At 37.3% G+C, this 20,844-nt stretch overlaps 1 protein-coding gene across 2 annotated transcripts in view; it reads left to right on the top strand.

Moving 5' to 3' along the window:
* The first annotated feature begins 1,175 nt into the window (after positions 1-1,175).
* Positions 1,176-20,844, top strand: part of LOC123848527 (sulfotransferase 1B1) — a 34,560-nt gene continuing 14,891 nt past the window's right edge. Inside the window, exons 1-6 of one of the 2 annotated variants that reach the window (XM_054508903.2) lie at positions 1,176-1,463; positions 1,674-1,727; positions 7,516-7,702; positions 7,987-8,115; positions 18,164-18,261; positions 20,411-20,537. In XM_054508903.2, coding sequence (XP_054364878.1) covers positions 7,555-7,702; positions 7,987-8,115; positions 18,164-18,261; positions 20,411-20,537 — 502 coding nt within the window. In that variant the 5' untranslated portion in view covers positions 1,176-1,463; positions 1,674-1,727; positions 7,516-7,554. The remainder of the gene's footprint in view (positions 1,464-1,673; positions 1,728-7,515; positions 7,703-7,986; positions 8,116-18,163; positions 18,262-20,410; positions 20,538-20,844) is intronic. The other variant, XM_045881062.3, reaches the window with a different exon arrangement.

The raw sequence follows: 20,844 nt of genomic DNA, 5'->3' as shown, positions 1-20,844 counted from the left end.
GAACATCTCAGAAAAATCAACAGGTCAGGATCCCTAATCAAAGAGAGCCAGATTAGCATTACTATGCTCGGTCTCGATGTTCTCCAGATTTGTGAACCTGAGGCACTGTACCCCATGCACATAAACATTGTTTCTCTCTGTTCTTTCACACGCTCCTACCCTCCACACAAACCAGAAATGAAACAACACCAGCTCTCAGAGAAAACTAGGAATTCGTTGGCAACATGTGTTAAAGACACAAACACGTTTTTAAAATGTCCTTAAAGGGCGCCTGGGTGGCTCAGATGGTTAAGCGTCTGCCTTCGGCTCAGGTCATGATCCCAGGGTCCTGGGATCGAGTCCCGCATCGGGATCCCTGCTCCTTGGGAGCCTGCTTCTCTCTCTCTCTCTCTGTCTCTCATGAATAAATAAATAAAATCTTTAAAAAAAAAAATGTCCTTCAAGATCTGTAAGTAAAATGGAGGGTCTTAAAGAACATGCTAGTTTCCTTCTGGGCTTTCCTGTATTTCCCAGCTCTGCATAGGTATAATCTCCATGGCAAGGGCTGGGCAACCGCTGTGTGCAGATAGCTGTGTCTGTCTCGTTAAGGGCCCTCACCTAAAGGATTGATACTGCAACTGGACCATAAGAGAATCTCACAGAGTGGCTGAAATAACAGGGGTAGAGAACAGGAGCATATTTCTGGGGCAAAGTTTCTTCCCCTCCACACACAAGCTTGTTGTTGTTTAATCCTTCTTTGTGTATATGTGACTCAGCTTACAAAAAAAATAAAAACAACAACAACAAAAAAAAAACAACATACTGAGAGGTTGTAGAAATGATTATAGAGTGACAGAAACCATCAGTTCTACCCTGTTTCCACTTGCTGAAATGGAAATTGTTTAGTATTATCTTTAGTAAATGTTTGTATATATTTGCCCTTTCCATGACATTGGAAACTTAGGATGAACACACACACACACACACAGACACACTCACACACAATGACTTTTTATCATGATCAAAGTTATTAGAAGACACTCTTAGAAACTGCAGAGAAGCAACAGGCTTCCATACACGGATGCTTCAGATCCTTCTCCTATGCATTGCTCTCAGACCCTTGGAAACCCTGGGAAAACCTTCAAGTCCAGGCACTCTGACTGTGCTTACTTCTGGCCACCACCCTGATCCATTTCCTTCTCAGGGCTTCCTGGCTGCACCAGCTGTTGAACAGCAGTGCTGCCTCTGTGTGCATGTATGTGTGTATGGGTCAACCTTTTTATATCTTAACTGCCTGTAAAGTCACTGACTACTACATTCAGATCGAATCCGGAACTTACTTTTCTCCCGGAGACAGAAGTGAGCCTCCCCAGTCTCCCCCGGCCCTGCCCTCCTGGGACTACCACCACCAACTCCCAGGGTTCTTGTCAGCACCAGTACCACTGGCTGAAAATGAAAACTGAGAGCGGAGACTAAAGCGTGAGGTAAAATTTGCTTTTTAAAATCTCTTTTCTTGAAGTTTTTGTCTGGCATCTGCAGAGCATTTTGGGCTTCTCCAGTCATTTCCGCTTTGAACACATGCTTGCAATTTAAATACTTTTGCCTAATTCCAATTTTCCCACAGGAAACTCAGTATTGTTGTTTATGCTGTGCACAATCTATCAGGCTTTCGGTGATCACTTTTATTTTTCTAGGTTCAACTGGACTCTTCTGAAGCATGCCAGTATTGGGGGTCTTCGTATGAAACTGTAAGCCTCATAAAGGAATAAAGCTGGACCTTATTAGAGTGAAATAAATGGAAGAAATATTCTTTTCTCATTAAAAGAACCATTCAGTTTTATTTTTTAATTTATTTTTATAATTTTTAAAAAGATTTTATTTATTTATTTGAGAGAGAGGGAAAGAAAAAGAGAGAGAGAGAGAGAGCACAAGCAGGGCCAGGGGCAGAGGGAGAAACAGACTCTCCACTAAGCAGGGAGACAGACATGGGGCTCGATCCCAGGATGCTGGGATCATGACCTGAGCCAAAAGCAGACACCTAACCCACTGAGCCATCCAGGTGCCCCAACCATTAGGTTTTAATGTCAGATATCTCGGTTAGTTTCTCCTAAGAGGGGTGTTGTTTTGCATTTTTCTCTTTTTTTACCATTGATCTTTTTAGAAGCCAATTCTAGACATTGTAATTTTCAGCCTATCCTATCACTCAACTAGGATGACCTGTGGTGTCATGTAGACTATCATATATAACCACATAAAATTCTCAGTTTTTGGTAGGATTTAAAAGATTTTTATAAACTAATTTTTATGATTTTAAAAGTCACTCTTCCAGGGTATCTGGTTCAGTGACATTAGTTATGTTATGTCTTCCAGCCTTACCCCCCTGCATCCATCTTCCCGTGTGATTCTGAACTCATCATCATCCATGGGTCACAACAAGAAGTGCAATTCAGGACTACTACTCTCAGATTCCTAAATTGGTTACACCCACTTCCTAGATGTGACCAGGATGTATTCAGAATCAGCTGCCTTATTTTCATTTTGTTACTCATACCCATGCTTCTCTGACAACATTTTTGCAGCATGAAAAGCTTGAGGTGTTTGTCAGAGGAAGTTTGCTTTGTCAAAGTAAAATTTCCTTACAAATTGTGAACACCCTGATTTGGATGAGAGAAAATCACAGACACTTCGACTCTGGTGCAGGCCTACCCACAGTAGATTTACGATATGACCAAGTGCTCAGAACTGGGGAAACTATTTCTGGTTGCCACTCACTTGTCATGTGTCTTTGAGCAGACTCTCTGAACTTGTTCCTTAATCTCATCCACAAAATGAAAGTAAGACTTATCATCAGGGTGGGTAGCACAGTCAATACCATTTATTTTCCAGAAGACGTTAATTCATTTTGATAAATCATTTATATACACCCTATAGAGAGTAGATGAAAAGTGGCTTAAAGTCATACATCCCATTTTTCTTGAGCATGCCAATTACTTGGGGACTTTGTTAAAATATAAATTCTGATTCTGGTTTGGGGCCTGAGATGTTGCATTTCTAACAAGCTCTCAGGTAATGCCAATAGCACATGGTGCTTGTACATGAACTGTATTTGAATAGCAATAGTGAATTGATTATATAAATATAAAACAATAGTACAAATAAATCAAAATTAATAAAGAAATGAAAAAGGATGAGTGAAGACATGAATGGACCCAGGAATGATGTTATAAATGTATAAAATAATGTTAACCCCCCACTAAGTGGGGAACAAACTTGTCCACATGATTTGTAGCAGACAGTATAAAAATGGGAACTGTGTCCTCAATATTTATTTGCTTTCCCCTAATAATCTGTATGTATAATAAGAATTGGTTAGTGCAATTATACCACTACTAAATTTTATATTCTGGAGCCAAAGAAGAAAAAGAGAGCCTCACTTATTTTCCTCAATTAAAAAAAAAAAAAGCATCCAAATGATATTTGGGATCAATATTTACCCTTATATAATCTGGGAAGAAGCAATTAGCTAAGAAATTAGTAGAACAAAATGTTTCAAGGAAAACTGTTTCATTTATTGTATGTAACTCAGGTCTAATACCCAAATATACTATGTTGACTTCTGCTGTCACTCATTCCTATATATGTATATTCAAACTGGGAAGTAACACTATCCCCAAGATCTTAGAAGATTCTGAGTGGGACATGCAGGTTCAATCATTCACTCTTTCAGTTCATTCAACATCTGCTTCATTCCAAATACAGAGCTTACAGACTTAATTTCACTTCTTTCCACTTCCTGCTTCTGCTGGGTTCCTGACCAACCATATTATTTATTCCTTTCCTGAGGCTGCTGACATATTCCACAGTAACTCATGCTGGAGAATTTCTTCTACTGGACTCTGCCCCTTCACTAACAAGGGACTGCGAAGGCAACCAGACATTTACTACAAAATAGAAGATAATTAAGAAGCTTACAGAAGGCAACAATTTAATATGGAATACTTAATATAATTTTCCTAAAATGCCCTGGCCACTCAGCTTTCATCAGCATTTCACCTCAGGATCTTGCCTTCTCTAAATTTATGCGTGTCTACCCATGCATCTGCTTTTCCATCAATATACTCTTCTTCAGGTCTCTGAAGGACCCAGCTCTTTTACTTTATGAGGAGTAATAAAGATGCAAAATTCTAACTATTTTTACTGTTTTTCTAGCATAAGATGACATATGTTTAAAGACAAACCCATGATTTAATAACAACTTTTCCTGGGGAAACAAAAAGACATATTTTTGTGTGCATACCTATTAACTATAAGATATAAAATTATGATATATAATGCATGCCTTACAATGTAAAATGAAGAAATCTTTGTCCAGATTTCTCTCTTCTAGACTGTTTTTTAGGGGGTGTGTGGAAGAGTTACCTCTAAAACATCAGGCTGTTGTATTAACAAGGTTTTCCTAATAAAAAACATACCTCTTTCTATACAAACTTATTCTAGGGATAACAGTTTAAGCAGCAGCTAGCTTTTAAATTAGGGATTTTGTTTGTAGCTCCCATTATACAAGTAAATATTGAGAGCTTAGTAAGTACAGTCACTGTTTAAAGTACCATCAAGGAATTTTGGAATCACCAAATTACTTACAAAATATTTACGTGATAAAACCTCTGGTTGGCAATCTTTGAAGTCCAGTTATAGTTATTTTACTAGCAGCAATAAGAGTTCATCTAAGATATTATATAATTCAGATGGTTATTAATTAAAATGCTATTCATATGTAGTATATATTACGTATTATTGTTGATTGACAGATTCTCTGAAATAAATGGAACAATAGATTATGAAGGATCTTATAACTTCTACATTTTACATTTCCATCTATTTCTAGGATGTTTACATTCTGTGTGTGTGGAGCGAGAGTTGTAAAATGGAAACAGTGGTTAAAGCAGTTAGAGTTTCACTTACAAAGTTCAGTGGAGATGAAGTGGAAAAAATAAACAATGAATAGCCCTCCGTGATGGCCAATTTTATGTGTCAACTTGATTGGGCCACAGAGAACCCAGATATTTGGTCAAACATTATTCTAGGTTTGTGAGGGTATTTCTGGATGAAATTAACATTTAAATTAGTAGACTGAATAAAGCAGATTGCCTTTTCTAATGAGAATGGGCCTTATCCAATCAGTTGAAAGCCTGAATAGAACAAAAAGGCTGACCTTCCTGGGAATGGGGGAGAATTCATCCTGTCTGACTGTCTTAGATGAGACATCAGTTTTTTTCTGCCTTCACACTCAAACTGAAGAGTTGGTTGTTCTTGGGTCTCAAACTTGCTGGCCTTCAGATTAGAACTAAACATTAGCAATCCTGGGTTTCCAGTTTGCCATCTACAGATCCGGGGAATTTTCAGTCTTCATAATTGCATGAGTCAATTCTTCATAATAATTTCTCTCCAAACATATATATAATATTGGTTCTGTTTCTCTAAAGAACAGAGAATAATAATGTAGTCTCCTCCCAGGATTCAAAAATTTTGGAAGATTTAGAAGAGCAATGAGATTCTAATTCAGAGTTAGTATTATTAGTATGCTTAAGATTAGAATAGTTACTAATCAAAGAGTTTGCAAAGCAATTTTTATTATATATACATATGTACATTATAATATAATGTATATAATGTACATCTGTACATATATAAAGAGATTTATATATAAAGAGATTTATTATACTTAATTGGTTTATGTAGTTTTACAGGCAGGCAAACTGGAGATCCAGCAAGATAAGTTGGCAAGTTGGAGACCCAGCACAGCTGATGATTTAGTTCCAGTCTGAGACTAAAGGCCTAAGAACCAGGAGAGCTGATGGTGTTTTAGTTTGAAAGCTGTCAGGTACAAGACTCAGGAAAAGTCAGTGTTTTAGTACCACTGTGAAGACAGGAAAAAGCCTGATGTCAATTCAAAAATTGTTAGGCAAGAAACATTCTCTCTTATTTGGGGGATGGTCAGCCTTTTTGTTCTATTCATGCCTTTAACTTTAAGAAGGGCAATCTGCTTTAGTCAGTATACCAATTTAAATATTAATGTCATCCAAAAAACACTCTCACAGAAATACTCAGAATAATATTTAAGCAAATATCTGGGCATCTCATGGTGCAGTCAAGTCTATCCATAAAATTAACCATTGTAGTTTCTAAGCGAGATGGAGTAACAGGAACTAGATTTACTGTTTTGCATGAAGCAACCAAATGAAAGATAGTGGATAGGAAACAAACAAACAAAAATTGAACCATATGATTTCCCCAGATTACTGCCTTGAAGGAACTCCCAGGCCACACTTCAAGGAGATGATAGCAGACACCCAAATATCAAGCATGCAAAGAGGCAGAAAAAAAGAAACCATAATTTAAAAAAATTATTCAATTGAAAGCAACCTAGAACTAACATGATGTTAGAATTAGCAAATAAAGGCCTTAAAACAGTCACTATAACTGTATTTAATATGCATCAAAAGTTGAGACAATAAAAATATAATCATTTCCAAAATGATATTCTAGAGGTGGAAACTACATCTGAGGTAAAAATGCAATAGGTGGGATTAACATCAGATTACACATTGCAGAAGGAAAGGTTAGTGAACATGAAGGCATAGCAATCGATGTTACTCAAAATGAAACATAAAGGGAGAAAAAGATTGTTAAAAATGAATAGAGCATCAGTGAGCTATGAATAACTGTATGTGACCTGGGGTCTCAGAAGGAAAGACAGAAAAATTATTTGAAGAAATGATTGTAAACCCACAATTCCAAGAAGCTCAATAAATCTGAAACATACACACACACACAAAACTTGTGAAAATGACCACACCAAGGCACATCATAATTCCATTGCTCAAAATCAGTGATACAGAAAAAAAGAAAATCTTAGTCACAAGAATATAAGGCCCAGCATAGAGAATATAATCAGTGATATTATAATAATGTTGTACAGTGACAGATCGTAGCTACACCTCTGAGGAACATAGCTAAGTATAGAGAAGTTGAATCACTATGTTGTACACCTGAAATAATGCAACATTGTGTGTCAACTACACTAAAAAAAAATTTTTTTAAAGAAAATCTTAGAAGCAGACAGATAAAATACATGTGTTATGTACAGAAGAACAAAGGTAAGAAAGAATGGATTTCCTAAAAAGAAAAATGAGGTACAACTAAAGTGTAAAGATGAGTGGAAGTTTTATTTTGCTTTAAGTCCGGATAATTCTTAGCATATTTCTGTAAAATCTGATTTTCAATTCTAAGATGTGTAGTTTCATTTCCGTAAAAAGCTTCCAGTAAAGACCTTTGTACTGCTTGTCACTGAGCCAGTTGCTGCACTTGCAATCTACAACTTCATAAACACAAAAATGCCCTTTGTATTTAGATCTCTGCATGCTGAGTGTTAAAGGTCAATTTCACTTTATATCAAGTAACAGTGTCTTAAGAATAGCATTAGTTATTCAGCTTCTGATTTTGATCTTCTTTATTTTCCCATGATTGGATTGTCAGAAAATATTCTATTAAGTATTTGTACAACCTGGTACAAAAATGATTTCCCCAAAAGATCTCCTGAGAAAAAATCTGAAGATCATTCATGGCTATCCCATGACCTACGCTTTTGCAAACAACTGGGAAAGGATTGAAGAGTTCCACAGCAGGCCAGATGACATTGTGATAGCCACTTACCCCAAATCAGGTGAGTTTTGTTGACTGACAAATGCAGATCTGGCTTCAGTCTTTGTTCCTTGAAAATCAGCTTCTCTCTCTAAAATCATTTTCATCCTATATAAAGTTAATATTCCTATCAGTCAGTCTAGCCGTGTACTTTTGAGATAATTTAAAATGAGCATTTGGGGCACAGAAAGGGAAATTGCAGAATTAAGTTTCTAATAGAATGTATTAAGATGGCAGACTACCTGTAGGGACTTTTGCCCCCAGATTCAAGTGATGGTTACAAAAAAATGTTGTCTTTCACTACAGGTACCACTTGGGTTAGTGAAATTGTGGACATGGTTCTAAATAATGGAGATGTTGAGAAATGTAAGCGGGATGTTATAACAGTTAAAGTTCCAATGTTGGAAATGGCCATCCCTGGACTAAGAACTTCAGGTAATTTTAAACTACTTGAGAATTATAATTTTTAATATTATTATTTTTTAAATTTTTATTATTTTTTTAAATTCAAAACCAGATTTTCTTTTTAATTTAATTTCAGTTAGCCAACTTTAGTTCTCGATGTAGTGTTCAATGATTCATTAGTTGCTTATAACACCCGGTGCTCATCACATCACATGCCCTTCTTAACACCCATCACCTAATTCCCCCAACCCACACACACCTCCCCTCCAGCAGTCCTGTTTGTTTCCCTGAGTCAAGAGTCTCTCATGGTTTGTCTCTCTCTCTGATTTCCTCCCATTCAGTTTTCCCTCCCTTCCCCTATCATTCTCTGCACTACTTCTTATATTCAACGTATGAGTGAAACCATACAATATTTGTCTTTCTCTGATTGACTTATTTCACTTAGCATAATACCCTCCAGGTTCATCCATGTCAATGTAAATGATAGGTATTCATCCTCTCTGACGGCTGAGTAATATTCCATTGTATATATGAACCACATCTTCTTTATCCATTCATCTGTTGAAGGACATCTTGGCTACTTCCACAGTTTGGCTATTGTGGACATTGCTGCTATGAACATTGGGGTGCATATGGCCCGTCTTTTCACTACATCTGTATCTTTGGGGTAAATATCTAGTAGTGCAATTGCTGGGTTGTAGAGTAGCTCTATTTTCAACTTCTTGAGTTGTCTCAAGAAGATTGCCTAATTTGTTGGCGTAGACTTGCTCACCATATGTTCTTAAAATTGTATTTCCTTGGTGTTGGTTATGATCTCTCCCCTTTCATTCATGATTTTACTAATTTGGGTCCTTTCTCTTTTCTTTTGGATAAGTCTGGCCAGAGGTTTATCGATCTGTTTTCCAGAGTGGCTGCACCAGCTTGCATTCCCACCAACAGTGTAAGGGGGTTCCCCTTTCTCCACATCCTTGCTAACATTTGTCCCTGTCTTATTAATTTTAGCTGTTCTAAATGGTGTAAGGTGGTATCTCATTGTGGTTTTGATTTGTATTTCCCTGATGACAAGTGATGTGGAGCATTTTTTCAAGTGTCTTTTGGTCATTTGGATGTCTTCTTTGGAGAAGTATCTGTTCATGTCTTCTGCCTGTTTCTTGACTGGATTATTTGTTTTGTGGATGTTGAGTTTGATAAGTTCTTTATAGATCTTGGATACCAGACCTTTACCTGTAATGTCATTTGCAAATATCTCCTCCCATTCCATAGGTTGCCTTTTAGTTTATTGACTGTTTCCTTTGCCATGCAGAAGTGTTTAATCTTAAGTCCCAATAGTTCATTTTTGCCCTTGCTTTCCTTGCCTTTGATGATGTTTCTAGGAAGAAGTTGCTGTGGCTGAGGTCGAAGAGGTTGTTGCCTGTGTTCTCCTCAAGGATTTTGATGGATTCCTGTCTCACATTTAGGTCTTTCATCCATTTTGAGTCTATTTTTGTGTGTGGTATAAGGAAGTGGTTCAGTTTCATTCTTCTGCATATGGCTGTCCAATTTTCCCAGCATCATTTATTGAAGAAACTGTCTTTTTTCCATTGGATATTCTTTCCTGCTTTGTCAAAGATTAGTTGACCATAGAGTTGAGTGTGTAGATTGTTCTGGGCAGCACAGACATTTTCACAATGTTTATTCTTCCAATCCATGATCATGGAATGTTTTTCCATCTTTTTGTGTCTTCCTCAATTTCTTTCATAAGTGTTCTGTAGTTTCTAGAGTACAGATGCTTTCCCTCTTTGGTTAGGTTTATTCCTAGGTATCTTATGGTTTTTGGTGCAATTGTAAATGGGATCGATTCCTTAATTTTTCTTTCTTCAGTCACTTTGTTAGTGTATAAAAATGCAACTGATTTCTGTGCATTGATTTTTTTTATCCTGCCATGTTGCTGAGTTCCTGTATGAGTTCTAGCAATTTTGGAGTGAAGTGTTTTGGGTTTTCCAAATAAAGTATCATGAAATCATCAAAGAGCGAGAGTTTGACTTCTTCTTTGCAAATTTGAATGCCTTTTATTTCTTTTTGTTAGATGATTGCTGAGGTCAGGACTTCTAGTACTATGTTGAACAAAAGTGGTGAGAGTGGGCATCCCTGTCATGTTCCTGACCTTAAGGGAAAAGCTATCAGTTTTTCCCCACTGAGAATGACATTTGCTGTGGGCTTCTCATAGATGGTTTTTATGATATTGAGGTGTGTTCCCTTTATCCCTATGCTTTGAAGAGTTTTAATCAAGAAAGGATGCCGTATTTTGTCAAATGCTTTTTCTGTATCAGTTGAGAGGATCATATGGTTCTTGTCTTTTCTTTTATTAATGTGATCTATCATGTTGATTGATTTGTGCATGTTGAACCACCTTTGCAGTCCAGGAATAAATCCCACTTGGTCATGATGAATAATCCTGTTAATTGGATTGGATCCCCTTGGCTAGTATCTTGGTGAGAATTTTTGCATCCATCAGGGATATTGGTCTGTAATTCTCCTTTTTGTTGGGGGTATTTGTCTGGTTTGGGGATCAAGGTAATGCTGGCCTCATAGAACAAGTTTGAAAGTTTTCCTTCCATTTCTATTTTTTTGAAACAGCTTCAGTGGAATAGGTATTAGTTCTTCCTTAAATGTTTGGTAGAGTTCCCCTGGGAAGCCATTTGGCCCTGGACTCTTGTTTTTTGGGAGGTTTTTGATTACTGCTTCAATTTCCTTGCTGGTTATTGGTCTGTCAGTTTTTCTACCTCTTCCTGTTTCAGTCTTGGTAGTTTACAAATTTCTAGGAATGCATCCATTTCTTCCAGATTGCCTAATTTGTTGGCATATACTTGCTCATAATATCTTCTTAAAATTGTATTTCCTTGGTGTTGGTTATGATCTCTCCCCTTTCATTCATGATTTTACTAATTTGGGTCCTTTCTCTTTTCTTTTGGATAAGTCTGGCCAGAGGTTTATTGATCTTATTAATTCTTTCAAAGAACCAGCTTCTAGTTGTGTTGATCTGTTCTACTATTTTTCTGGTTTCTATTTCATTGATTTCTGCTCTAATCTTCATTATTTCTCTTCTCCTGCTGGGTTTAGGCTTTATTTCCTGCTCTTTCTCAGAGTCCTTTAGGTGTAAGGGTAGCTTGTGTTTTGGGATTTTTTTAAGTTTTCAGAGTGGCTTGTATTGCAATGTCCTTCCCTTAGGACTGCCTTTGCTGTATCCCAGAGATTTTGAACTGATGTGTTTTCATTCTCATTAGTTTCCATGAATTTTTTAAGTTCTTCTTTAATTTCCTGGTTGACCCATTCATTCTTTAGTAGGATGATCTTTAACCTCCAAGTGCTGGAGTTCCTTCCAAATTTCTTCTTATGATTGAATCCAAGTTTCAAAGCATTGTGGTCTGAAAATATGCAGGGAATAATCTCAGTCTTTTGGTATTGGTTGAGAAGAGTCACTGATTTGTGAACCAGTATGTGATCTATTCTGGAGAAAGTTCCATGTGCACTGGAGAAGAATGAGTATTCTGTTGTTTTAGGATGGAGTGTTCTGTATATCTATCTCTGCGAAGTCCATCTGGTCCAGCATGTCATTCAAAGCCCTTGTTTCTTTGTTAATCTGCTTAGATGATCTGTCCATTGCTGTGAGTGGGATGTTGAAGTCCCTACTATTAATGTATTATTATCAAAGTGTTTCTTTATTTTGGTTATTAATTGGTTTATATGATTGGCTTCTCCCATGTTGGGGGCATAAATATTTACAATTGTTAGATCTTCGTGTTGGATAGACCCTTTAAAGATGATATAGTGTAACTCTACATCTCTTACTACAGGGTTTGGTTTAAAGTCTAATTTGTCTGATATGAGGATTGCTACCCCAGCTTTCTTTTGAGGTCCATTAGTGTGGTAAATAGTTCTCCACCACCTCACTTTCAGTCTGGAGGTGACTTTATATCTAAAATGAGTCTCTTGTAGACTGCATATGGATGGATCTTGCTTTTTTATCCAACCTGATACCCCGTGTCTTTTGATTGGAGCACTTAGCCTATTTACATTCAGAGTAACCATTGAAAGATATGAATTTAGTGCCATTGTATTGCTTGTAAAGTCCCTGTTTTGTAGTTTGTCTCTGTTTCTTTCTGGTCTATGTTACTCTCGGGGTCCATCTTCACTTACAGTATCCCCCTTAATATTTCTTGTATGGCTGGATTGGTGGTCACATCTTCTTTCAGTTTCTGTCTGTCTTGGAAGCTCTTTGTCTCTCCTTCCATTCTGAATGGCAGCCTTGCTGGATAAAGTATTCTTGGCTTCATGTTCTTCTCATTTAGTATCCTGACTATATCAACCCATCTCTTTCTGGCCTGCCAAGTTTCTGTGTATAAGTCTGATGTTATTCTGATGTTCCTGCCTCCATATATAAGGAACCTCCTCTCCCAAGTGGCTCTCAGGATAGCTTCTTTTTCTCTAAAATTTGCAAGCTTCACTATTATATATCAGGGTATTGATCTATTTTTATTGATTTTGGGAGGGGTCCTCTGCCTCTTGGACATAAATGCTTGTTTCCTTCCCCAGATTAGGGAAATTCTCAGCTATGAGAATTATATATACTACATACATACCTATGAGAATCAAATATGCCTTCTGGCACCCCACCCCCTCAGGCACCCCAATAATTCTAACTTTTTTTTCTTTTCAGGTCATCAAATTCTTGAAGACTTCCTTCATGAGCTCTGAGTTTTCTCTCTCTTTTTCCTCAACTTTCTTCCTTTCCATCAGCCTGTCCTCTGGAACACTTATTCTCTCTTCTGCCTCATTTACTCTAGGTGTTAGAGCATCCAATTTAGATTGCATCTCAGTTATAGCATTTTTAAGTTTGGCCTGATTAGATCTCATTTCTGCCCTTAGAGATTCTCTACTGTCATTTATGCTTTTTTCAATCCTCGCTATTAACTGTATAATGGCTATCCTGAATTCCATCTCTGACATCTTACTTATATCCATATCTATTATCTCTATGCCAGAGAACATTGCCTCTGGTTCTTTCTTTTGTTGTGAATTTCTCCTTCTAGTCATTTTGCCCATGCCTAGGATGAGTGAGCAAAGTCCAAAATAACCATGACCCAAGCAAAATATACCCTAGACAAATCTGAAGTGGTTGGAAACCACAACAGAAAAGCAAACTAAACCAAACCAAACCAAAACAAAACAAAACAAAAAAAAGGAAGTGGGGAGAGAGACTATAATCTCATAGGGTGGACAAAGCAGGGTGATCCACTTGTTCCTTATTGAATATTGATCTGTGTGTTAGACACTACATCCCAAAATTGCAAAGAAAGCAAAACTTATATATATACAAATAAAATTGAATAGAGTGGGAAAAAAAGACTAAAATGAAGCATGTATCTATAAAATGTAGATGTAAAAGATAAAAGTTAAAAAGTGACTTACAAACATAAGTTGGTAAAATAAGAATCTAGTTGAAATGGGAAAAAGGTAAAACAAAAGAAATGGAAAATTTTAGACTGAAAGATAAACAAATTGTGAGAAAACACGGGGAAATTAATATACTATTTTCCCCGGGTACTGGAATTTTACAGTCTTGTGGGATCCATAAACTTGTCCACCTTTCTTCCAGTCTGTTTTTCTGGGGGAGGGGCCTGCTGTGCTGCTCTTCAGGTGTCTTTGCCTCTGCAGAGTTGCCCCACCCCTTGCCAGGGGGCTGGGCTCAGTGTAAGCTGGTCCTCTGTGTGGCTTTTGTCCCTGGAGGCTTTCTGCCCCTCTTTAGAAGATCAGAGTAAAAATGGCCATGCCCAGATCTCTGGCTCAGAGCTGAAAGATCGCGTTCCCACTTCTTCAATAAACCCTCTGGGACAAACAGTTCTCACTTTTGTGTGTGCCAAACTCTGCAGACTCTTGTGGTACAAGCCCACTGTAATCCACCCTGCCACACCGGAGGGAGTCCCAGGGACCTGCGAGCATCACTACCTTTTGGGACTGTGAGCGGTTGCAGGCTTGTACATGTACCCTGTCCCTGTTCCCAGGCCATGGCTGGGTGTCGCCTACTGTCCTTTCTGGGGCCACCGCCACCCTGAGAGCTGTTGCCCAGTTGTGGGCGCAGCCATTTCACCCCTCCCAGGAAATGGTAAATGGCCTGTGAGTCCCAGTCCTTTTCAGAGTGTGCAGGCAGAGAGCGGTCACCTGACTGGCCCTGCTCAGGGCTTATGGCGACCTGAGCTGAAAGTCCCCTCCTGGGCTCACTGACCATAACCAGTTTCCCTGCTCCACTGCTTGGGCCATCTACTGGTTCAGACACCCCTGTTTGTTCTGTCATCTGGAATTTTGAGACCACAATGACCTACCTAGAATTCTGCCCTTTTCATCCCTTGAGCCCCTTTCAGAAAGGGATGTCTCTCACTAGAGCAGATTTCTAAGGGTTCGATTTTGTGGTCCAGTATTATATCACTTTCCTGTAACCAGCTTATGGAGGCTCCCTTCCTGCTCCATTTATCTTCCAATATCTCCCCATAGATTCATGACTCCATACCTCCTACCTTGCAAAAAGCAGTTGCTTTTCTACTTGTAGAGTTCTAGATATATTTTCTTACATCTCAGGCTGAATTTGTGGGTGTTCAGAATGGTTTGATAGATATCCAACTAAATTCAAGGGACCAGATGAAACGATGTCCCCTACTCTTCTGCTATCTTGCCTCCGCCTTATATTATTTATATAGCACATTAATTATTGTATTTGTGATTTACATTCAAAGAAAATGGAGTGAACTTGGTAACATAAAATGGAAGTTTGTAAGCAGTACAATCACCAAGACGTATAGAGAAATTGTAGTTTAATTCATTGTACATCCAAGTATGATGACCTAAGATGAAAGAGTTTTGTTGTAGAAAATAACTAAAAATTTGGTTAATAACTTAAAAAATGTTCTTTATTTTTTATTGACTTTTGTTGTATAGAATGTGGTAGATTAGATTAATAAGTTCCTAGTTTAGGACATTGCTGTAGTTAAGTAAGTAAGGAAGTACCAATACCTCTCAAACATAAAATTTATTATTAATACAATTCATATTTCATTCCACAAATATTTATTGAGTGCTTCCAAAGAATTATGCACTGTGCTATGGGCTAGATATAAAATGATTAGTAAATTCAGTGATTAATAAATTCAAGGAGTTTACAGTAATATCATGCCATTAAATAAGTAAATAAACTAATAATATTTTTAGGCTCATGTACCCAAAGAATAGGGAACAACAAGAGAGTTTACTTTAGATTGGATATTTAGGGATATCTACTCTGAATTGAGATGTAGAGCTATGCACATAGTGGGAGAAAACATATTTCATGAAGGTGAGTATTAGGTATGAAGGCTTAGATACAGAAAGACCCTGGTGTGGTCTAGGAACCGAACAACAACAATGAAAGGGGAAAAGTGAGATAAAACCACTGGAGACTAGACAGGGACAGATCATGTAGGGCGTGTAGTTTTCAAGAACTATTCAGTGATCTAAAAGAGAATCAGGAGTATGGTGTCTGGTAGGCAAGTGAGAAGGGCTCAAGAAGTGAGACCTAGCCTTCAAATGCTGCTGGAAACCTGGGATAAGAAGACAGAAGTATGGTGGTGAATGTTATTTCAATTTAAAGAGCAGAATCTAAATTCCCTTCCCTACCAGAGCTATTTACTTCCATAGGCAGAGAAGAACCAGCTGAGAGGGTGTCATTCCTTCCATGTGGTTGCCTGAAGTCAGAGCAAATGATGAATCTTGGAGCTAAAATAATTATTCTGGGATAAGCAAACAAAGTGAGTGCAAGAATGAGATAAGACTCCAGAGCCATTAAAAAAGTAGGAAATGAAAAAGTGATAGAATCAAGGTAATTGGGGTGGGGGAGTCAGGGATGACTGGTGGGAAATGGGGGTTAAAGGTGCAGAGTGAGGCTGTGTAGCATCACCATAGAGTGAGTAAGTGAGAGTCAGCAGGTAAAAGAGGGTAAATTGTCACTGAGATTTACTCTGGAGCCTGAATATGAATGTGTGTAATGTTATTACATATTCCTAACATTCATATTTGTGCAATAAAGGATTGATTTAAAGACCTTACATGGCAAAACAATTACAACCTAGAGTTTGGGAAATCTTTCAGTGAAGTTGAGGGAATGAAGAGGAGTAACAGATAAGGGGAAAACGTCATTAAAAAAATGTAAAAGTTCATGTCATGGGCATTGAGGAATAGTGGGTTGTGGAAGATGATTTCTCATTTCTATGCTGGATAAAGTGGCTGTAGTTACCAGGTTAGTAGTAGCATAATAAAATACTTGGTGGAATTTTATAGGTGTATAATTAATGTTTCCAGATAAAACTGAAGATACCCAATTAAATTTGAAATTCAGATAAATAGCTATTTTACTTAGCGTAAGTATATCCCAAATATTACATGGAAGATACACTGAAAGCTATCTGTTGTTATCTGAAATTCAAATTTAACTAGGATTTTTTTTCCCAAAGATTTTATTTATTTGATATATATAGAGAGACAACTAGAGAGGGAACACAAGCAGGGGGAGTGGGAGAGGGAGAAGCAGGCTCCCGGCTGAGCAAGGGGCCTGATGTGGGGCTCAATCCCAGGACCCAGGCGCCCCTTAACTAGGATTCTTGATCTTTATTTCCTAAGTCAGTCAACCCTATCCCCATTAAAATTAAGAGGTTCTTCCTAATAAAACTACATACTAATATAACTATGTGCTATGTATTGTTCTCTACAGAACATTCAAATTGAGCTACATCCTGGCTCTTGGGGAATCTCCATTCTAGTGTGTGTGTTTGGGGGTGCGGATGAGGAAGAAGCATGGGAGCTGACAACAAACAAATAAAGAAGTAAATAGACTGAAACAAAAATAAGCATTACATAGAATATTTTAATAAAAGGATGTTTTAATAGAGATTGAGTGGCTTTTTAGCATATGTAATAACTTTTTGTAAATGAATGAAGCTTAAGATTGTTTTAAAAGAGTGAGTCAGATGCAATTTTGAGCAGGTGTGCCTTTGTATGCAAAAGGTGGGAAGGTAATGTAGGATTAACAGGTAATCTAGAGGTTAGACTGGATATAAGTAATATTGCGAAAAAATGCGTAGGACTCTAAGATTTATTGGGTATGAAATCTGAAGGAGATTTTAGGTGTTGATGACTCTATAGGATATGACATCTTTAAAAGATATATCTGGGATATGATAAAGGCCACTGAATGCATTAAAAGAATAGTTAAATTAAAAGGGTTTGCCCCACTCTTCCTAGTCTATGTCAGGAATTCTGAGTGTGCCTTTATCCCAGAAGTGCCTTCAGACTGACCAAGCCACTTATTTGTGAGATCCAAGCCCCTGGGATCATCCTAGCTCTGACTAGACAAAATAAATGGATATTTTCTGTTTCAGGGAAGTTGACAAACCCCTTATCCAATGACTTGATTTGAAACCAAATTCTCCCACATATTAGTTGTGTGTCTTTGGTGAGTTCAGCTAACACCTAAAAATTACACAACATTTTCATTTTGCATGTATGTACATTTGACACATAGAGGAAATAATGAAAAAATGCAGGTGCAACAGCTGATGCTCTCCAAATGTAACACATCTATACCATAACAGCAGATGCAAAACAATAGCTGATATGAGAATTGGGAGTTATCCATATCGCTTGAGAAACAGAAACTATTTTCATAATGATTTATAATAATGCAAGGTATGATAAAATTCCAAATTGCTAAAGTTGATATTATTACCCTTCATTTTGGAGGTAGAAAAAGTGAAACACAGAGACTAGCATACTTTCAAATGTCTCACAATGAGTAAGTGACAGACTTAGGATTTGAACCCAAGGAGGCTAAACTCACAACTATGCCCTTAACCATTATGCAATATTGCCTCTGAGAATCCAGATAATACCTGTGATTTGTTCAAAATTTAGCAGCATTATATTCTGCTCAAAAATATTTTAAACGGTCAGAGAAAATCAGGAAATGCAAGCTCCTTGAAAGCTCTAATGTACTAAAATAAAACTAAAATTTTCCCAGGAATAGAACAATTAGAGAAGAATCCATCACCACGACTTGTGAAGACGCATCTACCAATTGATCTCCTTCCTAAGTCTTTCTGGGAGAACAACTGCAAGGTATACTCTACACTGCAAGTCATTTTTTTTAAAGATTTTATTTATTTATTTATTTATTTATTTATTTATTTATTTATTTATTTGACAGAAAGAGACACAGTGAGAGAGGGAACACAAGCAGGGGGAGTGGGAGAGGGAGAAGCAGGCTTCCCACGGAGCAGGGAGCCTGATGCGGGGCTCAATCTCAGGACCCTGAGATCATGACCTGAGCCAAACGCAGACGCTTAATGACTGAGCCACCCAGTCGCCCCTGCAAGTCATTTTTTAATGTGACCCTATCCCTTTAGTCATGCACATAGTAAATGTTTGCTCAAATGTTTTGTTTGATACCATGAGAAATGAGCTACATAAGAAAGTGCTTCAATTAAAAATATATATTTCAGTCTAAACCTACATAATCAAGTTTGCCAAAGGTATGTAGCAACAGGATCCCCATGTCAGCACAATATTGCTACTATTATTCCCCAGCTATCCCTAGATATTCTGTCCTTCTCTGAAAACTCAACATAAGGATGTCAGTTCTTATTTGATTATTTGGTAATATTCTCCAGTGAAATATTTGTGCCTGGATATTTGCTTCTGGGGAAATTTGAAATTTGAAATTCAATTTCTTCAATCTTTGTGGGACTATTCTGATTGTTTATTTCAACTTAACTGACTTTTGCTAGTTTGTGATTGTGAGGAATTCTAAGTTTTGGAATTTTGTAATGAAAAGTATTTCATAATTCTCTTCATTTTTTAAAGATTTTATTTATTTATTTGAGTGAGAGACAGCAAGGGGGGAGGGGCAAAGGGAGAGGGAGAAGCAAACTCCCCACTGAACAGGGAGCTTGACGTAGGACTAGATCCCAGGACCCTGGGATCATGACCTAAGATGAAGGCAGACACTTAACTGACTGAGCCACCCAGGTGCCCCCATAATTTTCTTCTTATTCTTTCTTTGAACAGACTGTATTTTTTACAGCAATTTTATTTTTAGAGCAATTTTAGGTTCACAGCAAAATTGAGTGGAAGGCAGAGATTTCCCAAATATCCCCTGCCCCTATACACACATAGTTACCTATCATCAACATCCCCCACCAGAGTGGTGCATTTATTACAACTGATGAACCTACTTTGACACATCATAATCACCTAAAGTTCATAGTTTACATTAGGGTTCCTCTTGGTGGTGTACATTCAATGGATTTGGACAAATGTATAATGACATATATATACCATTATAGCATCCTATAGTGTAATTTTGCTGCCCTAAAAATCTTCTGTACTCCACCTATTCACCCCCCTCGCCTCCTAACCTGGCAACCACTGATCTTTTTTATTGTCTCCATAGTTTTCATGGAGGCAATAAAAAATACATAGACCTTCTATGTATAGAAGGTCTAACTATATGACCTTCTGTCATATGGTATGTAGCTTTTTCAAATTGCATTCTTTCACTTAGCAATATGAATTTGAGGTTCTTCCATGTCTTTTCATGGCTTGACAGCTCATTTCATTTTAGTGCTGAATAATATTCCATTGTCTGGATGTATCCCAGTTTATTCATTCACCTACTGAAGGACATCTTGTTTCCTTCCACGTTTTGGCAATTATGAATAAAGCTGTTCTATACATCCACTTGCAGTTTTTTGTGTGGACCTTATTTTTCAACTTTGGATAAATACCAAGCATTGCGATTGCCAGATTGTAGGTAAAACTATGTTTAGCTTTGTAAGAAACTGCCAAAATGTCTTCCAAAGTAACAGTACCATTTTTGCAACCTCACCAGTGATGAATGAGAGCTCCTGTTGCTCAACATCCTCACCAGGATTTGGTGCCAGTTTTCTGGATATTGGTCATTCTAATAAGTACAGAGTGGTGTCTCACTGTTGCTTTAATTTTCACTTCCCTGATGACATGTGATATGGAGCATCTTTTCATATTCATTATAATTTTAATGGCTATAAGATTTGTTGTGATACTTCCTGTTTTTTTCTTGATGTTAGTTGTGTCTTCTTTTTTGTTAGTCTTGCTAGATGTTTATCAAGTTTGTTCATTTTTTTAAAAAAAGAGACAGCTTTTTGTTTCACTAATTTTCTCTAATTTTTCCTGTTTTTAATTTCATGGATTTTAAATCCATGTGGTTTTCTTCTTTTTTCCCCCGCAGATGATTTATCTGGCTCGAAATGCCAAGGATGTTGCAGTCTCATATTACCATTTTGACTTAATGAATAATTTGGAACCTGTCCCTGGTCCCTGGGAAGAGTATCTGGAGAGATTCATGACTGGAAATGGTAGGTAGCCCTGGGCTTGAAATCAATAAGTACTTTTCCTTTTTAATAATATTAATAACTATTACTGGTGTGACTTTTCCTATAAAAATATTTACTTTTCCAAGCTAGTAAAAAGTACATTTAAATAGCATTAAAAATTAGATTAACTTAATATTTTACTATGACATCAATATATAAATTTGGTATTTAACATTGGCTTGATGAGAATATTCTCAAATGTTTTTTCAGTTGCTAGAGATCTATTCTCAGTTACAATGGGAATTCTTCAACTGGCCCAAACCGAGCTGAAGGCAGACGCCCAACAACT

This window comes from Mirounga angustirostris, unplaced genomic scaffold (genome assembly GCF_029215605.1).
Source record: "Mirounga angustirostris isolate CCGP_5_RB_7025 unplaced genomic scaffold, mMirAng1.0.hap1 SCAF_2, whole genome shotgun sequence".
NCBI classification, from domain to species: domain Eukaryota; kingdom Metazoa; phylum Chordata; class Mammalia; order Carnivora; family Phocidae; genus Mirounga; species Mirounga angustirostris.
This window is presented reverse-complemented; position numbering and strand designations above follow the sequence as displayed.